Raw genomic sequence first — 22983 nt, 5'->3', positions numbered from 1 at the left:
TCGGCAAGGTTCCCGGACTCTGTCTTGGTGGCCTCGGGAACCTTTAGGGGTGGCCTGGATTTGGCCCCAGGCGTAGTCTCGACCTTGCTTGGCTCGCCTGCCCGGCAAGGGAGACCTTCTTGGGGGATGCACTGGTCATTTTGGTCTTCTTAATGCGCTCCTTGATCTCACGAAGAGTGGTTTCTTTGGCTTATCTTGTGTCAAGTATTGGTACTTGAGGTATGATCCGTCGTATGCCCGTGCACTAGTCCGGGCAGCAAACGCAGATGTTTGATGCACTGACAATAACTTCTTATATGTCTGCTCATTTCTCTTTGAGAATGCTAACTCCGATATAATGAAGAAGTCTCCTGAAGATAGCGAGACAAATCCATTGCTTGCCACTCTAACATATATTGTAGCGAAGAAGGCAAGCATATTGAAGATAGCGAGACAATCCCAAAGTCATGTCTTGACGTACTGTTCAAGATACCCGCCACTAGCAGTGCAACAAACTTGCTGAAGTCGCCTCCTAAATCAGTTCAACTTTCCCAGTCTCAACTACAAGCGGAAAGACATGGTTTGACTCTACTTCGACCTGAAGTCCAATCTCCAAGGAAGATTGCGTAGAACTGGAATGCACACATTATTGATAAGCGATTAGGGCTTTAGAATATGAGGGTTACACAAGGACAATCTAGTAACAAAAGATATAGACCTCAGACGATTCGAAGAGATTGAACTTAGTGGTTCCGAACGCACAAAGTGACCTGTCCACATAGTCTTGGTGGCTTCGGAGGAAATATATCGGAGGGTCCGAATGAAACTTAGAGTTTGGGTAGTTCACCAATCCCATCTAGGAGGATCTGGCCGCTCACCATTCAAAGGGTCGACGCTATACTGGGATCCTAGGATTTTCGTACCGGATGTTCGTAAAATGTCCAGACGAGTGTCACTCAGAGGGTTCGAATGAGGCTTTGATTACAAATCTAACAAACTCAGAGCTACCAGATAGCTATCACTCAAGGGCACCGAACGTGAGCAACAATCTTATGCATATCATATATATACTGAATCACTCACTCAGAGGGTCTGAGCTGCACGCAATGCAACCAGCTAACTATCCTTAAAATTCTTGAAGGTTCCAGACAAAGACCATTCGAATGTTGAACGTATGAATTCATGCCAAATAGCATGAACAAATCTCGGTTTCGTGTTGCGATTGCCCGTCCTGTATGATTCTTTTTGCAAGAGTTTTCGTCAGAAAAAAAACTCCAAACGCAATTATAGGTGCGTCCTAATTGTTCTTTTCAAAATGAAGGCTGATTAAAGGACAATGTTTCCGTTAACCCCATAAGTAAACCTAGTTAATTCCCCCCAAAAAAAGTAAACCTAGTTAATCACACTAAACGGACGCGAGAGACAGTACCTAGTTACCTATATACACGAGGGACTGACCACCGAGCGGCCTTAACGCACACGCAAAATCGAAATCAAACCCCAACTAACCACCGAAGAAAAAGTTCCACAAGAAGAAAACAAACACCGAAGAAAAAGAACAAAACAAAGGATGAGCTGCTGAAACCAAAGCACATTCCAGCACGAGGGGGAGAAGGGAGAGGGGAGCGGCAAGAAAACCCAAACCAAAAGCCCCCACTGCTCCGGATCCACCTCCCACATTGCTTCCAGGCCGCCAGATTCGTCCGAATCCGGCGCTTGCCCCGCCGGAGGGCTCGATCTGGCCCCGGATCGACCGGCATTCCGGCCCCGTGCACGCTCCAGTCCCGGCGGTGAGGCATGGGGACCTTCGGTGGCCAGTTCGAGGACTTCCATGCGGGTGAGCCCGTCGATCTGAGCCTTCCCTTTTCTGTTCGCCGTGGGAGAATGGCTCAGTTCAAGCTGCCGTGCTCAAAGCTTGGTTCTTTTAAGAGTCCTCTTTCACGCACCATTCGTGTGTGTATGTTTGCTGAAACCTCAAACTGGGGAGATTCAGTTCTTGTTGAGCTCCTGGTCAGGCCCAGTGTTTGGGGCGTTGAGGTTTCTTGCTGCCTATTTTGGCAGTGCAAAACGACGCACCTGTTTCTCTTTAGCACCCGGCTTTGCTTAATTTTTGTCCGGATACCGTCGTTTTCTTACTGTATCAAATTGAATTTGGGAGCTCAAGGTTTCGATTTTGACACATGGTACCCATTTCTCACGCTTTGTTTGTTTCGGCGATGCAAACATTTCCAGACGACCGGCGTGCGGAGGTGATAGATTGGCTCGGCGGGCTGCTGCCGGAGTTCGATTTGCCGCTGGATTCTTCAGACGAGGAGCTGCGGGAGTACCTTATTGACGGAACGGCGCTGTGCTACACTGCGGACAAGCTCATGCCTGGTGTTCTGGAGGTGGCTAATCGACCTCAGAGATGGTGGATGCTTTCTGTCTGTTCCCCTTGCTGTGCTGATATAGCTTCTTCGTCTGTAGGGGGTTTGGGGTGGTTATGCATCAGACCATCGGTCAAATGTGAAGAAGTTCCTCTCTGTTATCGCGGAGATGGGGCTGCCAGGATTCAGCGTCAAGGATCTTGAGGAGGTAAGCTTGCTCCTGTCATGTGAAGCTGTTATATACTGGAATTATTATGATGCTATTATGTGTTCCAACTGAATGCTGCTCTTTCTCCTGTCAAGCTGCAGGCTAATATGTTAGGGCAGTTCGTATTTACTGCTTACTTACTTGGACCTTTTTGGCATTAAGGATTCTAATCTTGTAGACACAGAGTAGCAGTTGTGTGGTTACGATTTATATATGGCATGGGACATACCATTAACTTTGCCCTTGTTATTAGTAAGGCTGGAAGGGGTTTATTGATGTGGAACCAGAGTGGTCTTACTTAGATGTTCATATGCTGCTGTAGAATTCTGTCGAACAATGGAAGCAAGTTCATTGAAAGTATTGACTAAATGTGCCTCATTCCTTAGATGCTTACTCCTAACACTTATGGTTATGGATCTGTTCAGATGTTCTTAAGAGGCAGATACAATAAAGCTAGATACCTTCAGATCCACTTTTGAGCTGCCAAATGAATTTGTAGTTCTGTGTTTCTGTCCATATCCTTTTATGTTCTCATATTTCCTAATTAACTCCTGTCGGTTCTATGATTACAGGGATCAATGTCGTCTATAGTAGAGTGTCTCTTGGCTCTAAGAGATAATGTGTCAGCAGGATTGGGTGAAAATATGTCTAACTATCCTGCTAAGACTCCTGCAAGGCCTGTGGCTCCAGTTTCCACACCAGGAAGGAGATCTCCTGGGGAGGATAGAAGAAGGGGTCTTTGGGACGCCAAATCCCCACAAAGAAGTCCACTTCTTTCAGGTGTGCCCGTCTTCTCGATTCTCTTGCATGAAGTGCCATATCTCAGGACCATCAAACACTGTAATTACTTTCTATTTGAAAGTTCAAACAAGAATACTCAGTATTTGGCTGCATAGCACTGATGATTAGCATTGGCTAGATGTAGCACATCCTGTGAATTGTAGAGTTCTACAAATTGCCACAGTGACAAAAATTTATATGACCCAGCATTGTTACTTCAGCGCGGCTTTTGTATATTGGTAACGTTGATTACGAGTGTGTTAATCAATTATTATGTTTCCCATCCAGCATTGTTAGTTCAGCAAGTAACATTTATAACTTCCAGGTTCTGTTGCTTATCCCCTCCAATTTTGACTTAGGGTGTTAATCAATGATTATGTTTTCCATCCTTTGCAGGACAGAAGGCCAATGAGGTTTTCCAATTTAAGCGCGGACAATACACAGATCTTCCTGCTGCTAAGATTTCAGAGATGATCCAGTCAAACAGTTTAGATGTAACATCTTTAGTGTCACATTCCATACCAACTTAATACTTATTCGTCTCACCCTTTTCCTAATGATAGCCATCTTTTTTCAGAATGCCCCTACTCAATCACTTCTTAGAGTTGTTAACGGCATTCTGGATGAAAGCATTGAGAGAAAAAGAGGAGAAATACCACATGTATGCCTACTTGCCTAGTTCTGGTGACTTTGAATAAATGAATTTTATGGAACACTGATGTTTATTTCTTTTATCCTTCGTTATTGATGACTAACTTTTTCCTACTTGTCTCAGCGAGTTGTTTATTTACTAAGGAACGTTGTTCAAGAGATTGAGCACCGCATTTCTATTCAAGCAGAACACATTAGAAATGTAAGGATACAGTTTGTTTCGAAATTGCCCCTTTTCCATGTGAATTGAATTCCTTAATCAGATGGTAACTTATTTTTCAGCAAAATAGCATCATCAAAACACGCGAGGATAAGTACCGTTCAAAAATTAAAGCACTCGAGACATTAGTAAATGGAACAAATGAAGAAAACGAGGTAAGCCTGAAATTATCGATGGTTAGAAAATGTCTACAAGGCGCTGTAATACTGACAACACATGCTTATCTTTTCAGATGGCAATAAACCGTCTTGAGCTAGTTAAGGTATTCAATAAATCCTCATATATTTCTATTAGTCTCATGTGTTTTTCCATGTATTTTACTTGCTTTTACAACAACAACAACAACAACAACAACAACAACAACAACAACAACAACAACAAAGCCTAGCAGTCCCAAACTAGTTGGGGTAGGCTAGAGTTGAAACCCATAAGATATCGAAACCAAGTCATGGTTCTGGCACATGGATAGCTAACTTCAACGCACTCATATCCCTGTCCAATGCATTTTCTTGCTTTGCTATCTAGAAAACTTTTATTTTTTAGAAATGCTGGAAACTCTATTTTGGACTATATGAATTTGAGGTTACATATTAGTTATGTACTGTATGCATATGCAGTGTCAACTAATTGTGATAAAAATAGTACACATGTGTTTTTCTTATAGGTAGAGAAGTCAAAAATTGATGAGAGAAGAAAGATAGGCGAGCAAGACATGGTCCGGCTGATGCGTGAAAAGGAAAATGCAGAGAATACAGTTACTAACCTTCAGCAGGAAATTCAAGTCATGAGTAGGATGTTCGAAGAATACAGGGAGCAGATGGAGGAAAAAACAAGCCAAATGGAGGAACACTTGACTCTAAGAGCTAAGGAGGCAGAGTTTCTTCTTATGCAATCGAAAAAGAGAGTTGAAGAAGTTGAAACTGCTTCTGAACTACAATCGCAACTCTGGAGCAAGAAGGCAAATACTTTTCGAAGTTTTATGGATAACCAAAAACTGTCTATTAAGGTTAGTGTAGTGTATCTTTGTGTTATTAAGTTCTTTCAGATTTTAGTTTATAGTTTTCTGACTATTCAACTCTTTCAGGATATAAGGATATCGTCTCAGTCAATTAAGCAGGAAATGTTTGCCCTTCAAATGAAATGGAGGGATGAAATATCTAACATCGGTATGTAGACTATTGCTCATGACGTGTGTATTTGCATTGTCCTTATCCACAAATCGTGTTTTGTTACTTCACTATTTTGGTTTGCTAGACCTAAAAGGTACGTTCATAATTGTGTAGGACTTGACCTAAAAGGTTTGGTAGATGCTGCTGAAAATTACCATGGCGTTCTTGCTGAAAATCAGAAGTTATTTAATGAAGTGCAAGAACTAAAAGGTAATTCTTGCGCTGTTTACTGTTGGAGCACACTTTGCGACTGTAACTAATTTGTTAATATATTGCTTCTTATCAGGTAATATAAGAGTATACTGTCGTGTCAGACCATTTCTTCCTGGTCAAGACGGGAAATCAACCGCAGTTGATTATATTGGTGAGAATGGTGAAATTCTCATTTCAAACCCCTCCAAGCAAGGAAAGGATGGCTATCGGATGTTCAAGTTTAACAAGATCTTTAATACACATGTTTCTCAAGGTATAACTAAGTAATTGATCGAAAAACAACTAATTTGGTGTATATTTGAATATTGATCATTAACGAGTTATGTAATACCTTACAGCTGAAGTTTTCTCCGATATCCAGCCTTTGATTAGATCTGTTCTTGATGGATTCAATGTGTGCATTTTTGCATACGGCCAAACTGGATCTGGCAAAACATACACAATGGTATTACCTAATCTTTGACTTGTTCAGGAAAACAAACTTGATTAATATACTTTCTTGGGGATATTGCTAATTAGGAAATAATGTGCTTTGTATGGGTTAGAGCACATGATTTAATAGTCACACCTTTGCATTTCAATTGAAACCCAAACAAAATAAATCACATATGTGCAACAGTAATTTTGTGAGTGAAGACAGGACGAAATGTGCATTGTACAAAAGAGACCATATGCACAGCTTATTTCTCAAACAGTAAAGTTGCACTCTTGTCCTTTTTGTATACTTCATATGTTAATGTTAGTATATTTTTTAGCAAACTTTTGCAGATGTACATGTTTTGTGTACCCACCACCAATACAAGTGAAGGAACAATATTCATTACTAACTGTATGTGTCGCCATCTTTTGTTTTAGAGCGGCCCCGGCAAATCAAAAGAAGATTGGGGTGTTAACTATCGAGCTTTAAATGACTTGTTTGATATCTCGTTAAAAAGGAGAAACACTTTCTCATATGAGGTGGAAGTGCAAATGGTTGAGATATACAATGAACAAGTCCGGGATCTTCTATCAAATGATATTGCACAAAAGAGATATCCTTTATTAAACATCTATTTTCTTTCTGTTATCATGTCTTTCTTTGTTCTGCTATTCGTATAACATGTTATTCTTGACATAAAGAAACACTCGGTATTTGGAGTACTTCTCAACCTAATGGACTTGTCGTACCCGATGCGAGTTTAATTCCTGTCAAATCAACATCGGATGTATTAGACTTAATGGAAATTGGACAAGCAAATAGAGCAGTTGGATCAACAGCGCTGAATGAAAGGAGTAGTAGGTCCCATAGGTATGTAGATTTGACTACTAAGTGAAGTTATCCCATAAAAATCTTGTGAGAGGACAAGCAAATAGAGCAGTTCTAAAAGCTTTGTTTGCATGCAGCATTTTAACCGTGCATGTGAGAGGTCTGGACGTGAAGAATGGATCTGCTTCTCGAGGATGTCTACATCTGATTGATCTTGCTGGGAGTGAGAGAGTAGAGCGATCTGAAGCAACCGGAGATAGATTAAAGGAAGCACAACATATTAACAAATCTCTTTCTGCTCTTGGAGATGTCATCTTTGCTTTGGCCCAGAAGAATGCTCATGTGCCCTACAGAAACAGCAAACTGACTCAAGTTCTTCAGAGCTCTTTAGGTAAACATAAGGTTGCCAGTAATTGTGTATGTGGACAAACTTTCTTGTTTTTACAAAATTTACCTTTTCATGTAGGTGGGCAAGCAAAGACGCTAATGTTTGTTCAGATAAACCCTGATGTGGAATCATGTTCAGAAACCATAAGTACTTTGAAATTTGCTGAAAGAGTTTCTGGGGTTGAGTTAGGTGCTGCAAGGAGCAACAAAGAGGGCAAGGATATAAAAGATCTGCTAGAACAGGTATTTTTTGCCCTCCATCTCTGATGAACTTCAAATTACTTGTTTTGATTTGAACTGTAAACATTGGTGAGCAAGCTTTATGTAGAGTTCATATGGCCACTTTATATGCTATTTTCCTTGTTGTATCTCCTCAAGTTAAACCCTTGTGTGCGGGGAATCTCAAGTTAACTATTGAATGGGAGACTAAAAAAAAGCATAAATTGTCTAGCTAACTGGAGTGAATACATTTATATATCTTAGCCTGTTGTTTATTAATATTGTCTGCTGATGCTTTGCGGTATACTCTTATCATATAGTTTCCACTTTCAGTCATGAATATTCTTTCTATATCGGTTTCTCAAGTGTCATCCTCATTGTATCCAGGTTGCGTCTTTGAAAGACACAATATCGCGAAAGGATATGGAAATCGAACAGCTTCAAGTCAACAAAGTCAAATCTCCCAGTTCATTAACAGATAAAAGTGGCAGTAGCTTGCTAAAACAGCCCTCTACGGCAAGCCAACAGAACCAACTAATATCAGGTAAAAGACCGCTGAAGTCCCAAAACTATACAGCGGTCAACAGAGGCAAGAAATAACCTTTGCTTCCCACTCACCAATATGTGTATGCAGGATCCATTGGATCAGGTGAAACTGAATACGAAGATAATGCATCCGACGATGGTTGCTCGGTAGGTGAAACCGAGTATTCTGTCGGCAGCGCTTCAGAGTCAGCAGCAGATCGAATGTACGTGCCCATTCTGCTTTCTTTTCTATTATCTCTCGTATGAAACCATCATGCACCACACCAGCGCCGGAATTTATTTTACTTCCCCGCAAAAGATGACTTAAAACACCGCACTCTGAACTCAGAAGGGTTTCCCATCAGTTCTTTTGGCCTCACGTCACAGAAAACGCCTCTCAGCCTGATGTGTAACAACATTCTCTACAATTACAGGCAGAAGGGTCCATCAAGACTGACCAGATTTTTCCTGACGAAGAATGGGCAGCCAGCGGCTTCCAGACCAAAACCAAAGGAACCTGCCCCAAAGTCGACGACCATAGGTACGCAGCCGCAAGCAACCTGGCATTTCTATCATATGCTAGGCCACTGGTGCCTGGTATTTACCTGAACATTCTTTCGCGAATGCTCTCGGCTCTCTGACAGTATGCAAATTCAGTGAATGGCATGCCTGAGCATGGCATTGCCCAACCAGAAATTACTGTACTGACTGAAGCTACTGTATTTGTAAACCAGGACGCCGGAACTCGATAGCCAGCCAGGTCCCGACCGCGGCATCTTCGATCAAGCCCCCCAAGAAACGGGTGGTCCAGTAGACGATGACGATGATGGGACAGCTGCAGTGGTGTCTTTGCATCTGTCACGAGACTTGGAATGTTGTTGCCCTGTAAACCTGTAGCACGAGGCGCGGGTTAGGATTGTTGTACCTTATGTATCGATTTCGCTGGGCAGGCAGCCATGTACCTGTAACACAACTCCGAATGATCTGAACTAAGGATGATGAGCAGCCGAGCTACGCTTGCTGGCCGCTGTGATGAGATATGATGAGTACGTGGGTTTATTGGCCTCCTGTTTGTAAAACCTGCTGCATCTGCATGCATCCTGATGCAAAATGTGCCGGCCTGCTGCCGCTTTTGCCACCGGAGACCGGTTGTGCAGGCTGCGCTGTCCCTGGCACTGGCTATGGTAATTGATGTAGCACAAAGGAGAGGGACATGTATACCTTCAGAATACTCATATTTTCAAAATTGGAATACTTAATCCAATGCAAAATTATGCTTCACGACTCTACTCATAATCCAATTTTTGTTTTGGATGCAATTTAAATTAGTCTTTGGATACAAATCGCTAGAATGTATATTCTTCCTGCATATGCTGTTGAGCGGAAAAGGATTTAATCCTTTATAAGAACTAAAGTTTTCATCGGAATATAAAAATTAAAAACTTAGGGATGCCTTAAGTATATCATTTCAAATTCAGTTATTAAAGCCGCCACATGTTTTCATTTTGTGAGATGGTTTTCCAGAATCTATAGCATCGAAATGCTGATCGCCAGTAGGCGAAAAAAAGTTGCTTTGCGGTGAGCGTGGATCGAACACGCGACCTTCAGATCTTCAGTTCATGAACTGAGTTGACGCTTCTGTTCAAACAAGATTATTTAACAATACAACACTTCATGAACTGAGTTGCCAACATCGTTGATTTTTGCTTAATAAAAAGAACGAAAGAAATACCACGAACCAAATAATGCTGTAACGACTAAAGTTGGTTGGAACGAAACACTTCAACCCATTGTTATATGCAAGCTGCTCGTGCGTACTCAACCACTGGCATTGATAGGCTAAATTTCATGTTTTGACCCTTTTCTAAAACCTATTCGAGATTTGATCCTAATTTGAAAAAAAATCGAGATCTGATCCTTTTGCTACCGTCAGGGATCATGACGGTAGGGTATAACAGCCTACCGCCAAGGTCCCTGGCGGTAGGGTTGCATGCCTACTACCAAAAACCTTTTAAGTATTGAACACTGTGCGTGCTCGTGTCTACCGCCAAGCACCTTGGCGGTAGGGTTGTGCGGGCTATCACCAGCCCAGTTGGCGGTAGCGATGTTTCCTACCGCCAAAGTTCCTGGCGGTAGGCTGCTAGACCCTATCGCCATGGAGTCTGGCGATAGTAAAAGAGTCAGATCTCGAATTTTTTTAAACTAGGGTCAAATCTCGAATAGGTTTCAGAAAAGGGTCAAAACACGAAAATTTGCCGCACTGATACAACACAGCAAAAGCTTGCGAATAAAGAACTTGACTGAAACGTCGCAGACAACAGGACGCTGAGCAGGCCTTCATTTAAAGCAGTTCAATTGTTCAAAGAGAGCAAAGCACTTTGTCGTCCGAGGAACATCTTTAACAGAACGCGGAAGGATATTTAGACAGCACAGACTGTTCCCTAGTATGGCTCATCTGACACAATGATGCAGCATCATTGCACCATCTTCTCTTTCGAGCTGGCAATCTGCCACAGAGAAAAGGAAGCTTCACACTCTGTCCCTACAACAAAGCCAGGACGGAAGAGCTCGAGCTGGGCACTTGTACAAATATGGCGCAATGTATTTCTCCATGGCATTGCCAATCCAAGAAGCATATATACATTGATTGACCACCTGGTCACTGCATCCGTCGCTACTGGAGTACCTATCTTGAGCTGCCTAGAGGGCTCCGGGTGCGATGGCTGCTGCATCCTTCGTTACCTACCTCGAGACGCCTAGAGAGTTCCGGCTGCTGGGGTTCCGGGCGCCGCCGCCGTCTCCGGTCACCGGCGTTGTGACAAACGGTGGCTCTGGATCACCTGAGTACGGTGAGTGCCCCGACGGCAACGAAGATGACGAGGTCGGCAGGTTCCTGCGTCGCTCCGCCAAGGTCCCGGTGCTGCGGCTGCCGGAGAGGGCCATCCCGCGGAAGAAGAAGAGTGATAAGGCGGCGTGGGCTCCCCCAGTCATCGACATGCGCCTGCTGGACACGCCGGATGGCAGTGGTCCGGTGGTGGAGGCTCTGAGGTCGGCGGCCGTCGCGTTTGGCTGCTTCCAGGTGGTTGGCCATGGGGTCAATTTGTGCCTGGTCTCTGCTGCGGCGGGGAGGGCGAGTTCGCCTACGCCGGAGGAGGCCGGTGGAGAAGATGGTGAGGAGCTGTGGTGGTCACCAAGCGAAGGAGACCAGTTGAGGTGCGAACTTGCCCATTTCGTCGGAAGGCAACTAATCAAAGGACTCTATATGATGCTAACCCCTGGTTTTGCCGTGTCCAGGAACGGGGCAGCCGATCTGTTCACCCAGCTGGAGCAAACCGCAGCCAAACTGGTGGATGCCTTGCAGCGGGACAGCGTTGGCGCCACCATGGTCAGAGCTGACAGGAACGGCTCGCAACTCTGCATCCGCACGCACCACGGCCGGCAGTGCGATATCGGCCCTATCACTATCAGCCAGGACGACATCCTGAGGATGCTGATCAAGAGCTCGCGCTGCCCGCGTGCTCTCGCTCTCCACCTCTGCCCCGGCGCCTCCACGTTCCACGTCTTCTCCCGGCAGCGGGGATGGTCCAGGTTCCGCCCCCTCGGTGGCGCCGTCGTGGTCACCGTCGGAGACCAGCTTCAGGTGACGCACCAGTCTCTTGAGCGTGACCCTTTTTTCAGACGAAATCTGGCCGATCTTACAAATGCACGCTGCATCATCATCACAATCGTACATTGCCTTCCGGTTTACCTGCTTCGCTCTCCACATATGCAGGCATGCAGCAGTGGACTCTACAAGAGCGTGGCCGGGAAACCGGCTTACAGCGACGGCGATCTCCGAGCAGAACGCGGCTGCGACGTCGTCTCGGCGGAGTACCTCCACACCTGCTCTTCGGCTAGCATGGAGAGCGAGCCCCTGGACGCGGATGCCGGGAAGACCATTCAGTTGAATGTGCAGATCATTGTAGCAGCTTGCCTTGTGCTCCTTTACTACTTTCTCCTGTCATGCTTGTATACGATTTGGTCTTGAGAAGCTGCAGCAGAACTTGTTGCCCTGAAAATGCAGCTCGGTTTTTATTTCAAGTTCAGCTCGGCTTTTGGAAATGGAATTGGTGTGTCAGTTTTGGCGAGAATATTACTCCCTCTATAAACTAATATAAGAGCGTTTAGATTACTACTTTAGTATTCTAAACGCTCTTATATTAGTTTACGGAGGGAGTATTTAGCACGGGACCAAAAGGATAGGGTAGGAAGCAAGAACCTCTTTGGGGCTCTCACACGACCACACGACCAGACAGAAGCACGAAACATTTAAGTCAGGTGTTTAAACATCTAAGTATCACCTTACACTACAGTCAAGAGTCGTCTGCTACACAAAGATTAACACGACTACAAAACATTTACTACTGTACACTATGTTCTATAATTAACAGCGACAAGCAGAAACATCTTCACAAGAACACGCTAGGCCGCATTCAGAACTTTGCCCACAAACACGAAACTACCACTGAGCTGGATCAAAAAGATGAGGCAAACCCGCACTTCAGCCCTCATGGCAAAAGATTTCTACGATACGGTACGCCCATAACATACTGAAGCAAGGTAGAGATTCTTGGACCATTTCTCCTGCAATGACACAAAAGGGCACAATTTGTCACAACAATTTCACAAGATAAGAATTACAGACGTTATCAGTAAGTAGTGCAAGTGTGGACCTTCACATGCTGACTGGGGAAAGCAGATGTTCTCAGCGTCTCTTGGGTTTCATCGGTAGGCTTCCTTCTTGGTACACTTAAGATCAATGCAGTCTGATCCCAAGTCGCAGCAACTGCTGTTATCCGGTAACCACAGTCCCACCTCTTATGGACTCCCTCACTAGGGTACAAGAAGTCCAGCTCAACAACCTGGAAAATAAATGCATGACAAACAAGGAATGCAAAATAAATAAATAAAATGAACTTAGCTTGGCAGTGTCCAAGTAAAGACAAACACAACCGGTGCAAATGGTGATTACCTGTTCGGAAAACCCTGCATTGCGAGACATAACAATCGCCCACTTATTCCCCGCAGTTGCCATGGAAGTCACATAGAAACCATCACGCCATTTCTTGTTTATCCACTTAAAGGGAAAGGTATCACTTACTTTGTAGGACTGCTGAGTATACAGTGTTCCTGGATAGAAGAGCCGGATAGTCAAAATGATATTTCTATTGTATAAGATAGAAAGGGCCTTAAACTGCCAGCTTGTTACCTTTGGACATCACTACCAGGGAACTCCCATTGTTTGCTCCAGCAAGTGCAGTTATATAGTAGTTCCTATCCCATTGGTCCATTATCCATTCCTTCAAATAACCAGAAATCACGACATATAAATAGGTAATGTTGAAAAATATTATATATGTAATCTTGCCTCGAAAGGTTAAGGGGTTATTTTGCCATGAAAGAAACAGACTGCAGTTACTAACTTTGTGAAGAAAATGTGGTGAAAGTTCATAAACTTGAGAAGAGAACCCAGTGCCAGCATCCATGATTAGTGCCCACAGATTTGCACAAGATGATATGCAACTAATAAACAGTCCATCTTCATTCCCTTTGTCAATGTGTTGTACAAGCCTTGAATCTGCAACATTGTAGTGATACCTGCAACATCCAGAACAGTTATGTTGACAGTGTTATATGTACAGTTGCTCAACAAAAAGAAAAAGGTGCACCATGCTGTTAACCAGAGTCAAACCCTAATGTACCTTTGTTTCATAGGCCGCCTTGCATTATAAACACTTATCCACTGTGTTGCAGGCATTCCCATCCTGATCTTCTTCTTTGGTTGCTCATCTGTCTCTCCTTCCAACGATATGCGCCCTCTCTTTTGGCCAACTTGGTGTATAAGCTATATAGAAGTTGCAAGAGAGATTAGAAGAACTGAAGCAATGTTTTCAAATAGCAAACTACAAAATAAGACTACCTTCTGAGCACCATCTGTGTTAATTGGCCTGATATCTGGATTTGGGCCCACTATACTATCAAAAAGGGAGATACACTTGGCATAGTTGGGTTCTTCATCAAACTTCAAGTTGACCACATATTCTACAAACTCCTTAAAGGGCTGAGGGCAGAAGCTACAGAGAGATTCTGGAGAGGTGCACATCTTCTTTTTGCAAACAAGAAAACCCTTGTTTTCACCCTGCAGGCAAAAACAATTACCAGTTTACATGTATACATCACTAGAATCAACATAACTGGAAAGGTGAGTCCCACAAATTACCTGGTAGCCTTGCCAAGGTAGACGTCCCCGTAGAAGAAAGACTAGTGTATAAGCCAGAGATTCTAAATCATCCCTCCTGCTGCCTATCCTCCCCAGATGTGCATGAACACTAGCATAACGAACTGTTCCCCTGAAACAACAGCCATGATAAAACAATAAGACAACCAGACCAGTATAGACGTATGAATGATCTAGCTATGTGTGCAAGCAAGCCTAAGATGCACAGAGGCATGGCAGGTCTACTGATTACTATTACATGAAGTTAAATTTGACATCTCAATGATTTGACAAAAAACGGACTGTATTTCCTAGTCAGAGCGGGCAGCTATCAACATACTCCCTCCTTTCAGGTATGTGTCACACACACACACCCAATTAGCTGCACGAGAGCACGCGCAACACCTACATGGCAAGTAAGAGCATGGCTAATAGAAAAGCCTGCTGCTGGCTCTATGATTGTGCCATGTCACTTAAAGCCTTCACACAAGTAGACTCATATAATAGGATGGATGTACATTAGCTATTAGATTGCCTATAGCACTGCATCACATGATTGGGAGGGAGGAAGAACCGCTAGCCAAAAGCTCTCACACCAGCTGCATGTGGTGCCTTTTTTCTCGTTTCCTGTGCTGCAGCCCGCTGTAGAACTAGCGCCCGCTTCGTTCTCTCTCTTCCCTTCTCACTCCACAATCCACACAGGATTTTGCTGACATGGAGCATGTAGTCTGCTGACTAGAACCTATTATACTTGCTCTAAATAACCACGGCTCCGCAAATAATTGGCTCACTCATTTATCATTGGCTGCATGCCTGCATGGTGTACAAGCAACAGCTTGCATGCAGCATTTAGTTAGTTCTCTCATGGGAGAGGTAATCTACCGGCCTAACAAATACAAAAGATCTAAAAAATCTGAGCAGCCTAAAGATACCCGAACAGAAGGCGTGTCAGTCAGGATCTGTTGAATGATACCAACTCAAATCTGGTATATTTGGCGATGTTAAGAAGAACATAAAAGCTAGTGGTTTCGCAAGATATCGGAACAGAAAATGAGGAAAAAGTAAGTACAAAAATGGCTGGCCAGTAACCGAAAAAAAGGACGGCTTCTGGTGTAACAGCTGGTTGATGGATTTCTCGAAAAACAGGACACAGAGCGCATAGAGGCAATACGGCAGAATATTCAACATTCAGAAAGTGTTAGCCACAATGCAAATGATGCAGGCCAGTTATCATAAAGGAGTCATCTAGTCACCTGAAAATATCAGGTCGCTGATCATACTCAACATGATGGCCTGTCGATCTATCCTTCCACTTGGTGGCTGTCATTAATGAAAAAACACCCAATTAATTCAGACTCCTAAATGTATCTCTAACCTAAAGAAGAGCTGAATACACAGGATTGTCGCGATGTTGGTAACTTGAGGAGCAAGTAAAATTAATTACCTAAGCCAAGGTCGACAAGAAACAGTTTTTTCTCTTCAGGAGTTCCAGGAGGTCCTAGCAAGAAATTCTCGGGTTTCACATCCCCGTGGACATATCTGCAATTGTTTACAAATATATGAGACGAAGGGGAAGGGTCGATGACTAAGAGTTAGGGATGCCAACTCACCCTTTTGAGTGCACTTTCTCAAGTATGGAGATAGCTTCGATAGCAATGCAAGCAACCATCTCAACTGACATTCTGCGAAATAAATAGTGATATTAATGGTCAGGTAAGAGCCTAAACGACTATGGAAATTTAGGGTTAATCTGATAACTCACGTGTGGGAATTATTACTACATGCATCCCACAGACTGAGACCTAGCATATCCATAACCTGCATTTTTAAGCAATTTGAGAAAAAACTAGAAATGAGCAAAATGAAATAAGCTTATGTTAGTCCAAAGCAAGTGCCATTACCATAATGAAGTAATCCCCTTGGCGGCCTTTGTAGTGGACTCGAGGAACCCCATGAATGCCACCGAGGATACTATACATGTTGTAGGCATGAAAATTAGTCGGCAGCACTCAGCAGCAATATCTGAGAATTACAGGAAAGCATTTATTTTACTAGTACCCAAAAGTCACAAGGTCATGAATCCACTTACTCATAAACCTGCCACTCATAAGGAGGCCCATGGTTACATCCTTTGCTGTTCTTATGCTCAAACTTTAACGCCACCTATCACACAAAAGCAGAAATCTTATTTGCCACTGCCAATATTATCTCCACTGTTACACAGGTCAGAAGCCAACTATTCCAGCTTTTTTAGCAGGTTGGTGGTCAGAGTCAGATCATCAATTACCTCAACTGCGCCTGGAGCATTAGCTGAAATGCGGCGGCCAACGTATACCTGGCCAAATCCTCCTTTCCCAAGCTTCCTTTCAACTTTATACCTAGGTGAACTGGCCACCTGGACCTGTATAGAACGACCAGACACAGATTAAACGAGAAAAAAAGGATTATCTGGAACAGTTAGAGGCAAAATGCAAGCTAGGGCAAGCAAGCTAACGCATTTGCGGGTAGAATAAACAGCACAGAACAGGACCATGCGAGCTAAAACACATATATCAACAATCTATGGAGTAACCTCGGGATAGTTTAAACGCTCGCAACCAATAACCTGCTTATAGCCTTATAAAATTCCATAAAAAAAACACATTAACAAAGTGAACCTCAGGGTAGCAAGTATGGGTGGATCGAAACATAGTAGGAACAGCTCACCGTCTCGGGGATTGGAGAGGCATCCTCGCCGGCCTGTTTGTCGGCGCTGTCCTGGTCATCCATCGGCTCCTCACCGGCGTGTTCCCCTGAGACCTCCGCGGGCGCGATCTCCTCCGCCGCCGCCCTCTCTTCCTCCGGTACCGCGGCCTCACGGACGCCTCCCGCCTTCTGCCTTCTCGCCGCCCTGCGCCTCCTCGTCGCCGGTGGCACAACCGGTGCCTCCGCCGCCGCCGCCGCCGCCGGATTCTCCTGCGCCTCACGGGCCCTCCGAGCCGCACTACGCAGCACAGGCATCGTCAGCGATTGAGCCCCATGGCCCGCGCCCCGCCGCTGTCGATCCCTCAGATTCCGCCGGCAAACAGCAGTAACGGCGCCGATCTCGAAGGGGAGGGGGCGGTGCGGCAAGGTTCCGGTGGCGGCGTGCGGTGGCGAGTGCGGGGAGCGGGACGGGAGCGGTGGTGCCGGCGCAGATTTGAGGGAAGGAAATGGGAGCGAGGGCCGAGGGTGGAGGGCTGGAGGCGGTGGTGCTGATGTATACAAATCGGCTAGACGCGGAGTGTGTTCGCTGCGAGAGGAAGGAAGCGAAGGAAAGGATTAGCACAGCACCGCGTGTACCTCCGCCCAAACATTACAAACTTGCAGCACGTGACGGCGTAATGAGGTCTAGATTTTTGCTTCCAGGACCTCACAAGCTACACACAGACTTGGAATGATCATCTAAAAAAAGACCTATAAAATCGACCTATACCTCTTTACTATCCAAAATTCCTTTTATGTGCAGCTGCCAACTTTTGTCCGACTACGTCCAACCCTCCCGCCATCCGTTTATGTTTTGTTCTTACGTCGTCTTTCGACGCCGCACGAAGTATCAGCGAAAGATTCGGCCGGGCTAATCCCACATGCGCATATCTTATAATTCCCGCCCTTCTCCCCTCCCTCCTTCTGGATCGCCGTCGGAGCGCGCCGCCCCTAACTCCCACCTCTTCACGATTGTCGTGTGCTAACCCTAACCCTATCCTGGGCACGCCGCCGCCTTCAATCTCTAGGGCGAAGTCATCTCAGGATGACTATGGGTGTTAGGGATGCACAACGTTGCACTGAATCACTCTCAAGGGAGGTAGGCACGATGGTGCTTATGCCCATGGGGAATGGGACGGGCGACCGGTTGGAGGAGGCGATGGGCGTCAAAGCATGATAACAACCTACCGGGAGGCCTTGGGGCTCCAGATCAGGGTCTGCAGTGCAATTACATGTTGCTAGTAGCGCAACAATGGTGTAAATTCATTGCCTCCACTGACCATAGTCGGCGAGGCATGGCCACGTGATGAGCATGTGGGGGCTGCTCAACCTAGCGCCTAGGTGGGAAGGGCCTCCACTTAAACTGGTACGGGTGCCCGGAGGTGCAACCCTGCTATTGAAAATGGGGGCACTCAACATACTGTCTATTGTGTTGAGAAGATGGAGTTTCACTAACCTACTGGTCACGTTGATAGGTATATAGGTGATCTGAGTTTTCATTATAAGTGTGTGGTTTGCATTTGGGACGCATGATGCAATGTTTGCCTATAGTTATTAATGTTGGTTACGCATGGAGGGTTCCAAATCAATGGGGAGTGGCTGGCTATTCGAGCACGGATCTCTGATTATGACGTCATCCTGGAGATATACTGCGAGACAACGGAAAAGAGTGCAGGTGAGACAACGCCGGAGAGTGTTGTAGGGGTTATGCAGGTGAGTCGGGGTGATGACGTGGAGCGCTGTAAAGGCCACGACGAATATTGTTAGGGCTTCTACAACGTAAAGAAATATTTCACCTTGCTAGTGAAATTCTTTGGTATTTGTATTATCATATTAGCATTCAAAGTTCAACCATATTTTGTTGACTTTGTTGATTTCAATCATATTTATTGTGTGTTGCATGAGTTATGGAATTCTAAAGTTTTTTTAGTGAATATTTATACATATGTCTCTCGCCTAACGTGTTTGCACACATAGGGGGAGAGGAGTTGGTTGCAGGATACTAAATCTTTCTTGGTTGCCAAAGTTCCGTGATTGATCTGCTGGACAATAGCACATTTTTTATAAACGGGAAAGCAATTAATCATTTACCCTTGTATTTCTTAAGATGATTTAGGTACCCTCCTCATGGGTCGGCTTGCGATGCCTATAACTTCACTAAAGTTTACCTCATGTTATCATGTTTAATATTGAATATCTGCTATATCATATGTTGAGCAACACTAAAATTTTCTATGTTGTTGGGTATCTGGTAAGCAAAGTTGGCCTCCTCTACTGACCATAGTTGGCAAGGCATGGCCATGTGGTGGGCATGTGGGCGCTGCTCAACCTGGCGCCTAGGTGGGAAGTATTCCACTTAAACTAGTACAGATGCCCAAAGGGTCTAGCTTGCTATTGAAAAAAGGGGGCACTCAACGTACTATCCATTGTGTTGAAAAGATGGAGTTTCACTAACCTATTGGGTCACGTTGATAGGTAAGTAGGCGATCTGAGTTTTCATTATAAGTTTTTGGTTTGCCTTTGGGATGCGGGATGCAATGTTTGCCTAGAGTTATTAGTGTTGGTTACGCGGTGGGTTCCAAATCAATGGGGAATGGCTGGTTATTCGATCACGGATCTCTGATTATGACGTCGTCCTGGAGATATACTAAGATACAACGGAAAAGAGTGCATGTGATGTGAGACAACGCTAGAGAGTTTTGTAGGGAGCTATGTAGGTGAGTCGGGGTGATGACATGGAGCACTCTAAAGGCCACAATGGAGATTTCTAGGGCCTCTACAACGTAAAGAAATATTTCACCTTACTAGTGAAATTGTTTTGGTATTTGTGTTATCATATTAGCATTCAAAGTTCAACCATATTTTGTTGACTTTGTTGATTTCAATCATATTTATTGTGTGTTGCATAAGTTATGGAATTCTAAAGTTTTTAAGGGAAGGGAATGGGAGCGAGGGCCGAGAGTGGAGGGCTGGAGGTAGTGGTGCTGATGTATACAAATTGGCTAGACGCGGAGTGTGTTCGCTGCGAGAGGAAGGAAGTGAAGGAAAGGATTAGCACAACACCGCGTGTACCTCCGCCCAAACATTACAAACTTGCAACACGTGACGGCGTAATGAGGTCTAGATTTTTGCTTCCAGGACCTCACAAGCTACACAAAGACTTGGAATGATCATCTAAAAAAAGACCTACAAAATCGATCTATACCTCTTTACTATCCAAAATTCCTTTTCTGTGCAGCTGCCAACTTTTGTCCGACTATGTCCAACCCTCCCGCCATCCGTTTATGTTTTGTTCTTACATCGTCTTTCGACACCGCACGAAGTATCAGCGAAAGGTTCGGCCGGGCTAATCCCACATGTGCACATCTTATAATTCCCGCCCTTCTCCCCTCCCTTCTTCTGGATCGCCGTCGGAGCGCGCCGCCCCTAACTCCCACCTCTTCACGCTTGTCGTGTGCTAACCCTAACCCTATCCATGGGCACGCCGCCACCTTCAATCTCTAGGGCGAAGTCATCTCAGGATGACTATGGGTGTTAGGGATGCACAACGTTGCACTGAATCACTCTCAAGGGAGGTAGGCATGATGGTGCTTATGCCCATGGGGAATGGGACGGGCGACCGGTTGGAGGAGGCGATGGGCGTCAAAGCATGATAACGACCTACCGGGAGGCCTTGGGGCTCCAGATTAGTGTCGGCAGTGCAATTACATGTTGCTAGTAGCACAACAATGGTGTAAATTCATTGCCTCATCCGCTAACCATAGTCGGCGAGGCATGGCCATGTGATGGGCTTGTGGGCGCTGCTCAACCTGGTGCCTAGGTGGGAAAGATTCCACTTAAACTGGTGCAGATGCTCAAAGGGGCTAGCCCGCTATTGAAAAATGGGGCACTCAACGTACTGTCCATTGTGTTGAGAAGCTGGAGTTTCACTAACCTACTGGGTCACGTTGATAGGTAAGTAGGTGATCTGAGTTTTCATTATAAGTTTGTGGTTTGCCTTTGGGACGCGAGATGCAATGTTTACCTAGAGTTATTAATGTTGGTTACGCATGGCGGGTTCCAAATCAATGGGGAGTGGCTGGTTATTCGAGCACGGATCTATGATTATGACGTCGTCCTGGATATATACTAAGATACAACGGAAAAGAGTGCAGGTGAGACAACGTCAGAGAGTGTTGTAGGGAGCTATGTAGGTGAGTCGGAGTGATGACATGGAGCGCTCTAAAGGCCACAACAGAGATTGCTAGGGCTTCTACAACGTAAAGAAATATTTCACCTTACTAGTGAAATTGTTTTGGTATTTGTGTTATCATATTAGCATTCAAAGTTCAACCGTATTTTGTTGACTTTGTTGATTTCAATCATATTTATTGTGTGTTGCATAAGTATGGAATTCTAAAGTTTTTTTAGTGAATGTTTATACATATGTCTCTCGCCTAACGTGTTTGCACACATAGGGCGAGAGGAGTTGGTTGCAGGATACTAAATCTTTCTTGGTTGACAAAGTTCCGTGATTGATCTGCTGGACAATAGCACATTTTTTATAAACGGGAAAGCAATTAATCATTTACCCTTGTATTTCTTAAGATGATTTAGGTACCCACCTCATGGGTCGGCTTGCGATGCATATAACTTCACTAAAGTTTACCTCATGTTATCATGTTTAATGTTGAATATCTGCTATATCATATGTTGAGCAACACTAAAATTTTCTATGTTGTTGGGTATCTGGTAAGAAAAGTTGGCCTCCTCTACTGACCATAGTTGGCGAGGCATGGCCACGTGGTGGGCATGTGGGCGCTGCTCAACTCGGCGCCTAGGTGGGAAGTATTCCACTTAAACTGGTACAGATGCCCAGAGGGGCTAGCTTGCTATTGAAAAATGGGGGCACTCAACGTACTATCCATTGTGTTGAAAAGATGGAGTTTCACTAACCTATTGGGTCACGTTGATAGGTAAGTAGACGATCTGAGTTTTCATTATAAGTTTTTGGTTTGCCTTTGGGACGCGGGATGCAATGTTTGCCTAGAGTTATTAGTGTTGGTTACGCGGTGGGTTACAAATCAATGGGAAATGGCTGGTTATTCGATCACGGATCTCTGATTATGACATCGTCCTAGAGATATACTAAGATACAACAGAAAAGAGTGCATGTGATGTGAGACAACGCTAGAGAGTTTTGTAGGGAGCTATGTAGGTGAGTCGGGGTGATGACATGGAGCACTCTAAAGGCCACAATGGAGATTTCTAGGGCTTCTACAACGTAAAGAAATATTTCACCTTACTAGTGAAATTGTTTTGGTATTTGTGTTATCATATTAGCATTCAAAGTTCAACCATATTTTGTTGACTTTGTTGATTTCAATCATATTTATTGTGTGTTGCATAAGTTATGGAATTCTAAAGTTTTTAAGGGAAGGGAATGGGAGCGAGGGCCGAGAGTGGAGGGCTGGAGGTAGTGGTGCTGATGTATACAAATTGGCTAGACGCGGAGTGTGTTCGCTGCGAGAGGAAGGAAGCGAAGGAAAGGATTAGCACAACACCGCGTGTACCTCCGCCCAAACATTACAAACTTGCAACACGTGACGGCGTAATGAGGTCTAGATTTTTGCTTCCAGGACCTCACAAGCTACACAAAGACTTGGAATGATCATCTAAAAAAAGACCTACAAAATCGATCTATACCTCTTTACTATCCAAAATTCCTTTTCTGTGCAGCTGCCAACTTTTGTCCGACTACGTCCAACCCTCCCGCCATCCGTTTATGTTTTGTTCTTACATCGTCTTTCGACACCGCACGAAGTATCAGCGAAAGGTTCGGCCGGGCTAATCCCACATGCGCACATCTTATAATTCCCGCCCTTCTCCCCTCCCTTCTTCTGGATCGCCGTCGGAGCGCGCCGCCCCTAACTCCCACCTCTTCACGCTTGTCGTGTGCTAACCCTAACCCTATCCATGGGCACGCCGCCACCTTCAATCTCTAGGGCGAAGTCATCTCAGGATGACTATGGGTGTTAGGGATGCACAACGTTGCACTGAA

The 22983-nt window shown here is 44.7% G+C and overlaps 3 protein-coding genes across 5 annotated transcripts; 2 read left to right on the top strand and 1 right to left on the bottom strand.

Annotated features, from left to right (window-relative positions):
• The first annotated feature begins 1485 nt into the window (after nucleotides 1-1485).
• LOC123061939 (kinesin-like protein KIN-14C) lies at nucleotides 1486-9042 on the top strand. Of its 2 annotated transcripts, none has more exons than XM_044485228.1 (22): nucleotides 1486-1816; nucleotides 2212-2366; nucleotides 2446-2553; nucleotides 3126-3333; nucleotides 3730-3827; nucleotides 3911-3994; nucleotides 4109-4186; nucleotides 4267-4359; nucleotides 4437-4466; nucleotides 4869-5210; nucleotides 5289-5370; nucleotides 5488-5583; nucleotides 5660-5839; nucleotides 5925-6031; nucleotides 6442-6617; nucleotides 6710-6874; nucleotides 6970-7223; nucleotides 7299-7462; nucleotides 7826-7982; nucleotides 8073-8187; nucleotides 8398-8504; nucleotides 8698-9042. In XM_044485228.1, the coding sequence occupies exons 1-22, from the start codon at nucleotides 1777-1779 to the stop codon at nucleotides 8775-8777; spliced, it is 2919 nt and encodes a 972-aa protein (XP_044341163.1). In that variant the 5' UTR covers nucleotides 1486-1776; the 3' UTR covers nucleotides 8778-9042. The 2 variants fall into 2 exon arrangements, with proteins under 2 accessions (XP_044341163.1, XP_044341162.1); XM_044485227.1 differs by having other exon boundaries at nucleotides 2194-2366.
• A 1349-nt stretch (nucleotides 9043-10391) lies between these two features.
• LOC123061941 (uncharacterized) lies at nucleotides 10392-12064 on the top strand. 2 transcript variants are annotated; one of them, XM_044485231.1, is made up of 3 exons: nucleotides 10401-11176; nucleotides 11258-11603; nucleotides 11736-12064. In XM_044485231.1, exons 1-3 carry the CDS (start codon nucleotides 10683-10685, stop codon nucleotides 11988-11990), a joined length of 1095 nt encoding a protein of 364 aa, XP_044341166.1. In that variant the 5' UTR covers nucleotides 10401-10682; the 3' UTR covers nucleotides 11991-12064. The 2 variants fall into 2 exon arrangements, with proteins under 2 accessions (XP_044341165.1, XP_044341166.1); XM_044485230.1 differs by having other exon boundaries at nucleotides 10392-11176; nucleotides 11258-12064.
• Nucleotides 12065-12257: 193 nt separating this feature from the next.
• On the bottom strand, nucleotides 12258-17539 carry LOC123061940 (casein kinase 1-like protein HD16). The gene is made up of 16 exons (XM_044485229.1): nucleotides 16926-17539; nucleotides 16507-16620; nucleotides 16309-16382; nucleotides 16121-16190; nucleotides 15982-16037; nucleotides 15830-15901; nucleotides 15664-15758; nucleotides 15473-15539; nucleotides 14223-14352; nucleotides 13923-14141; nucleotides 13705-13847; nucleotides 13426-13600; nucleotides 13212-13302; nucleotides 12975-13132; nucleotides 12676-12864; nucleotides 12258-12586 (listed from the first exon to the last, which is right to left on the bottom strand). The coding sequence occupies exons 1-16, from the start codon at nucleotides 17217-17219 to the stop codon at nucleotides 12527-12529; spliced, it is 2007 nt and encodes a 668-aa protein (XP_044341164.1). The 5' UTR covers nucleotides 17220-17539; the 3' UTR covers nucleotides 12258-12526.
• Nucleotides 17540-22983: the final 5444 nt, after the last annotated feature.

This window comes from Triticum aestivum, chromosome 3A (genome assembly GCF_018294505.1).
Source record: "Triticum aestivum cultivar Chinese Spring chromosome 3A, IWGSC CS RefSeq v2.1, whole genome shotgun sequence".
In the NCBI taxonomy this organism is placed as follows: domain Eukaryota; kingdom Viridiplantae; phylum Streptophyta; class Magnoliopsida; order Poales; family Poaceae; genus Triticum; species Triticum aestivum.
The sequence above is the reverse complement of the archived record's forward strand: the minus strand, read 5'-3'. Positions and strand labels throughout refer to the sequence as shown.

Bases quoted from the DNA above. Each gene is read 5' to 3' on its own strand.
- LOC123061939 (XM_044485227.1), top strand. From the start codon at position 1,777: ATGGGGACCTTCGGTGGCCAGTTCGAGGACTTCCATGCGG. The intron at 4,467-4,868 runs GTATTCAATAAA...TTTTTCTTATAG, and splicing joins ACCGTCTTGAGCTAGTTAAG to GTAGAGAAGTCAAAAATTGA. The intron at 7,983-8,072 runs GTAAAAGACCGC...ATGTGTATGCAG, and splicing joins ACAGAACCAACTAATATCAG to GATCCATTGGATCAGGTGAA.
- LOC123061941 (XM_044485230.1), top strand. From the start codon at position 10,683: ATGGCTGCTGCATCCTTCGTTACCTACCTCGAGACGCCTAGAGAGTTC. The intron at 11,177-11,257 runs GTGCGAACTTGC...TGCCGTGTCCAG, and splicing joins AGCGAAGGAGACCAGTTGAG to GAACGGGGCAGCCGATCTGT.
- LOC123061940 (XM_044485229.1), bottom strand. From the start codon at position 17,219: ATGCCTGTGCTGCGTAGTGCGGCTCGGAGGGCCCGTGAGGCGCAGGAG. The intron at 16,383-16,506 runs GTAATTGATGAT...TTTGTGTGATAG, and splicing joins ATGCTCCAGGCGCAGTTGAG to GTGGCGTTAAAGTTTGAGCA. The intron at 14,353-15,472 runs GTGACTAGATGA...CTGTTGTTTCAG, and splicing joins CAGCGACCTGATATTTTCAG to GGGAACAGTTCGTTATGCTA.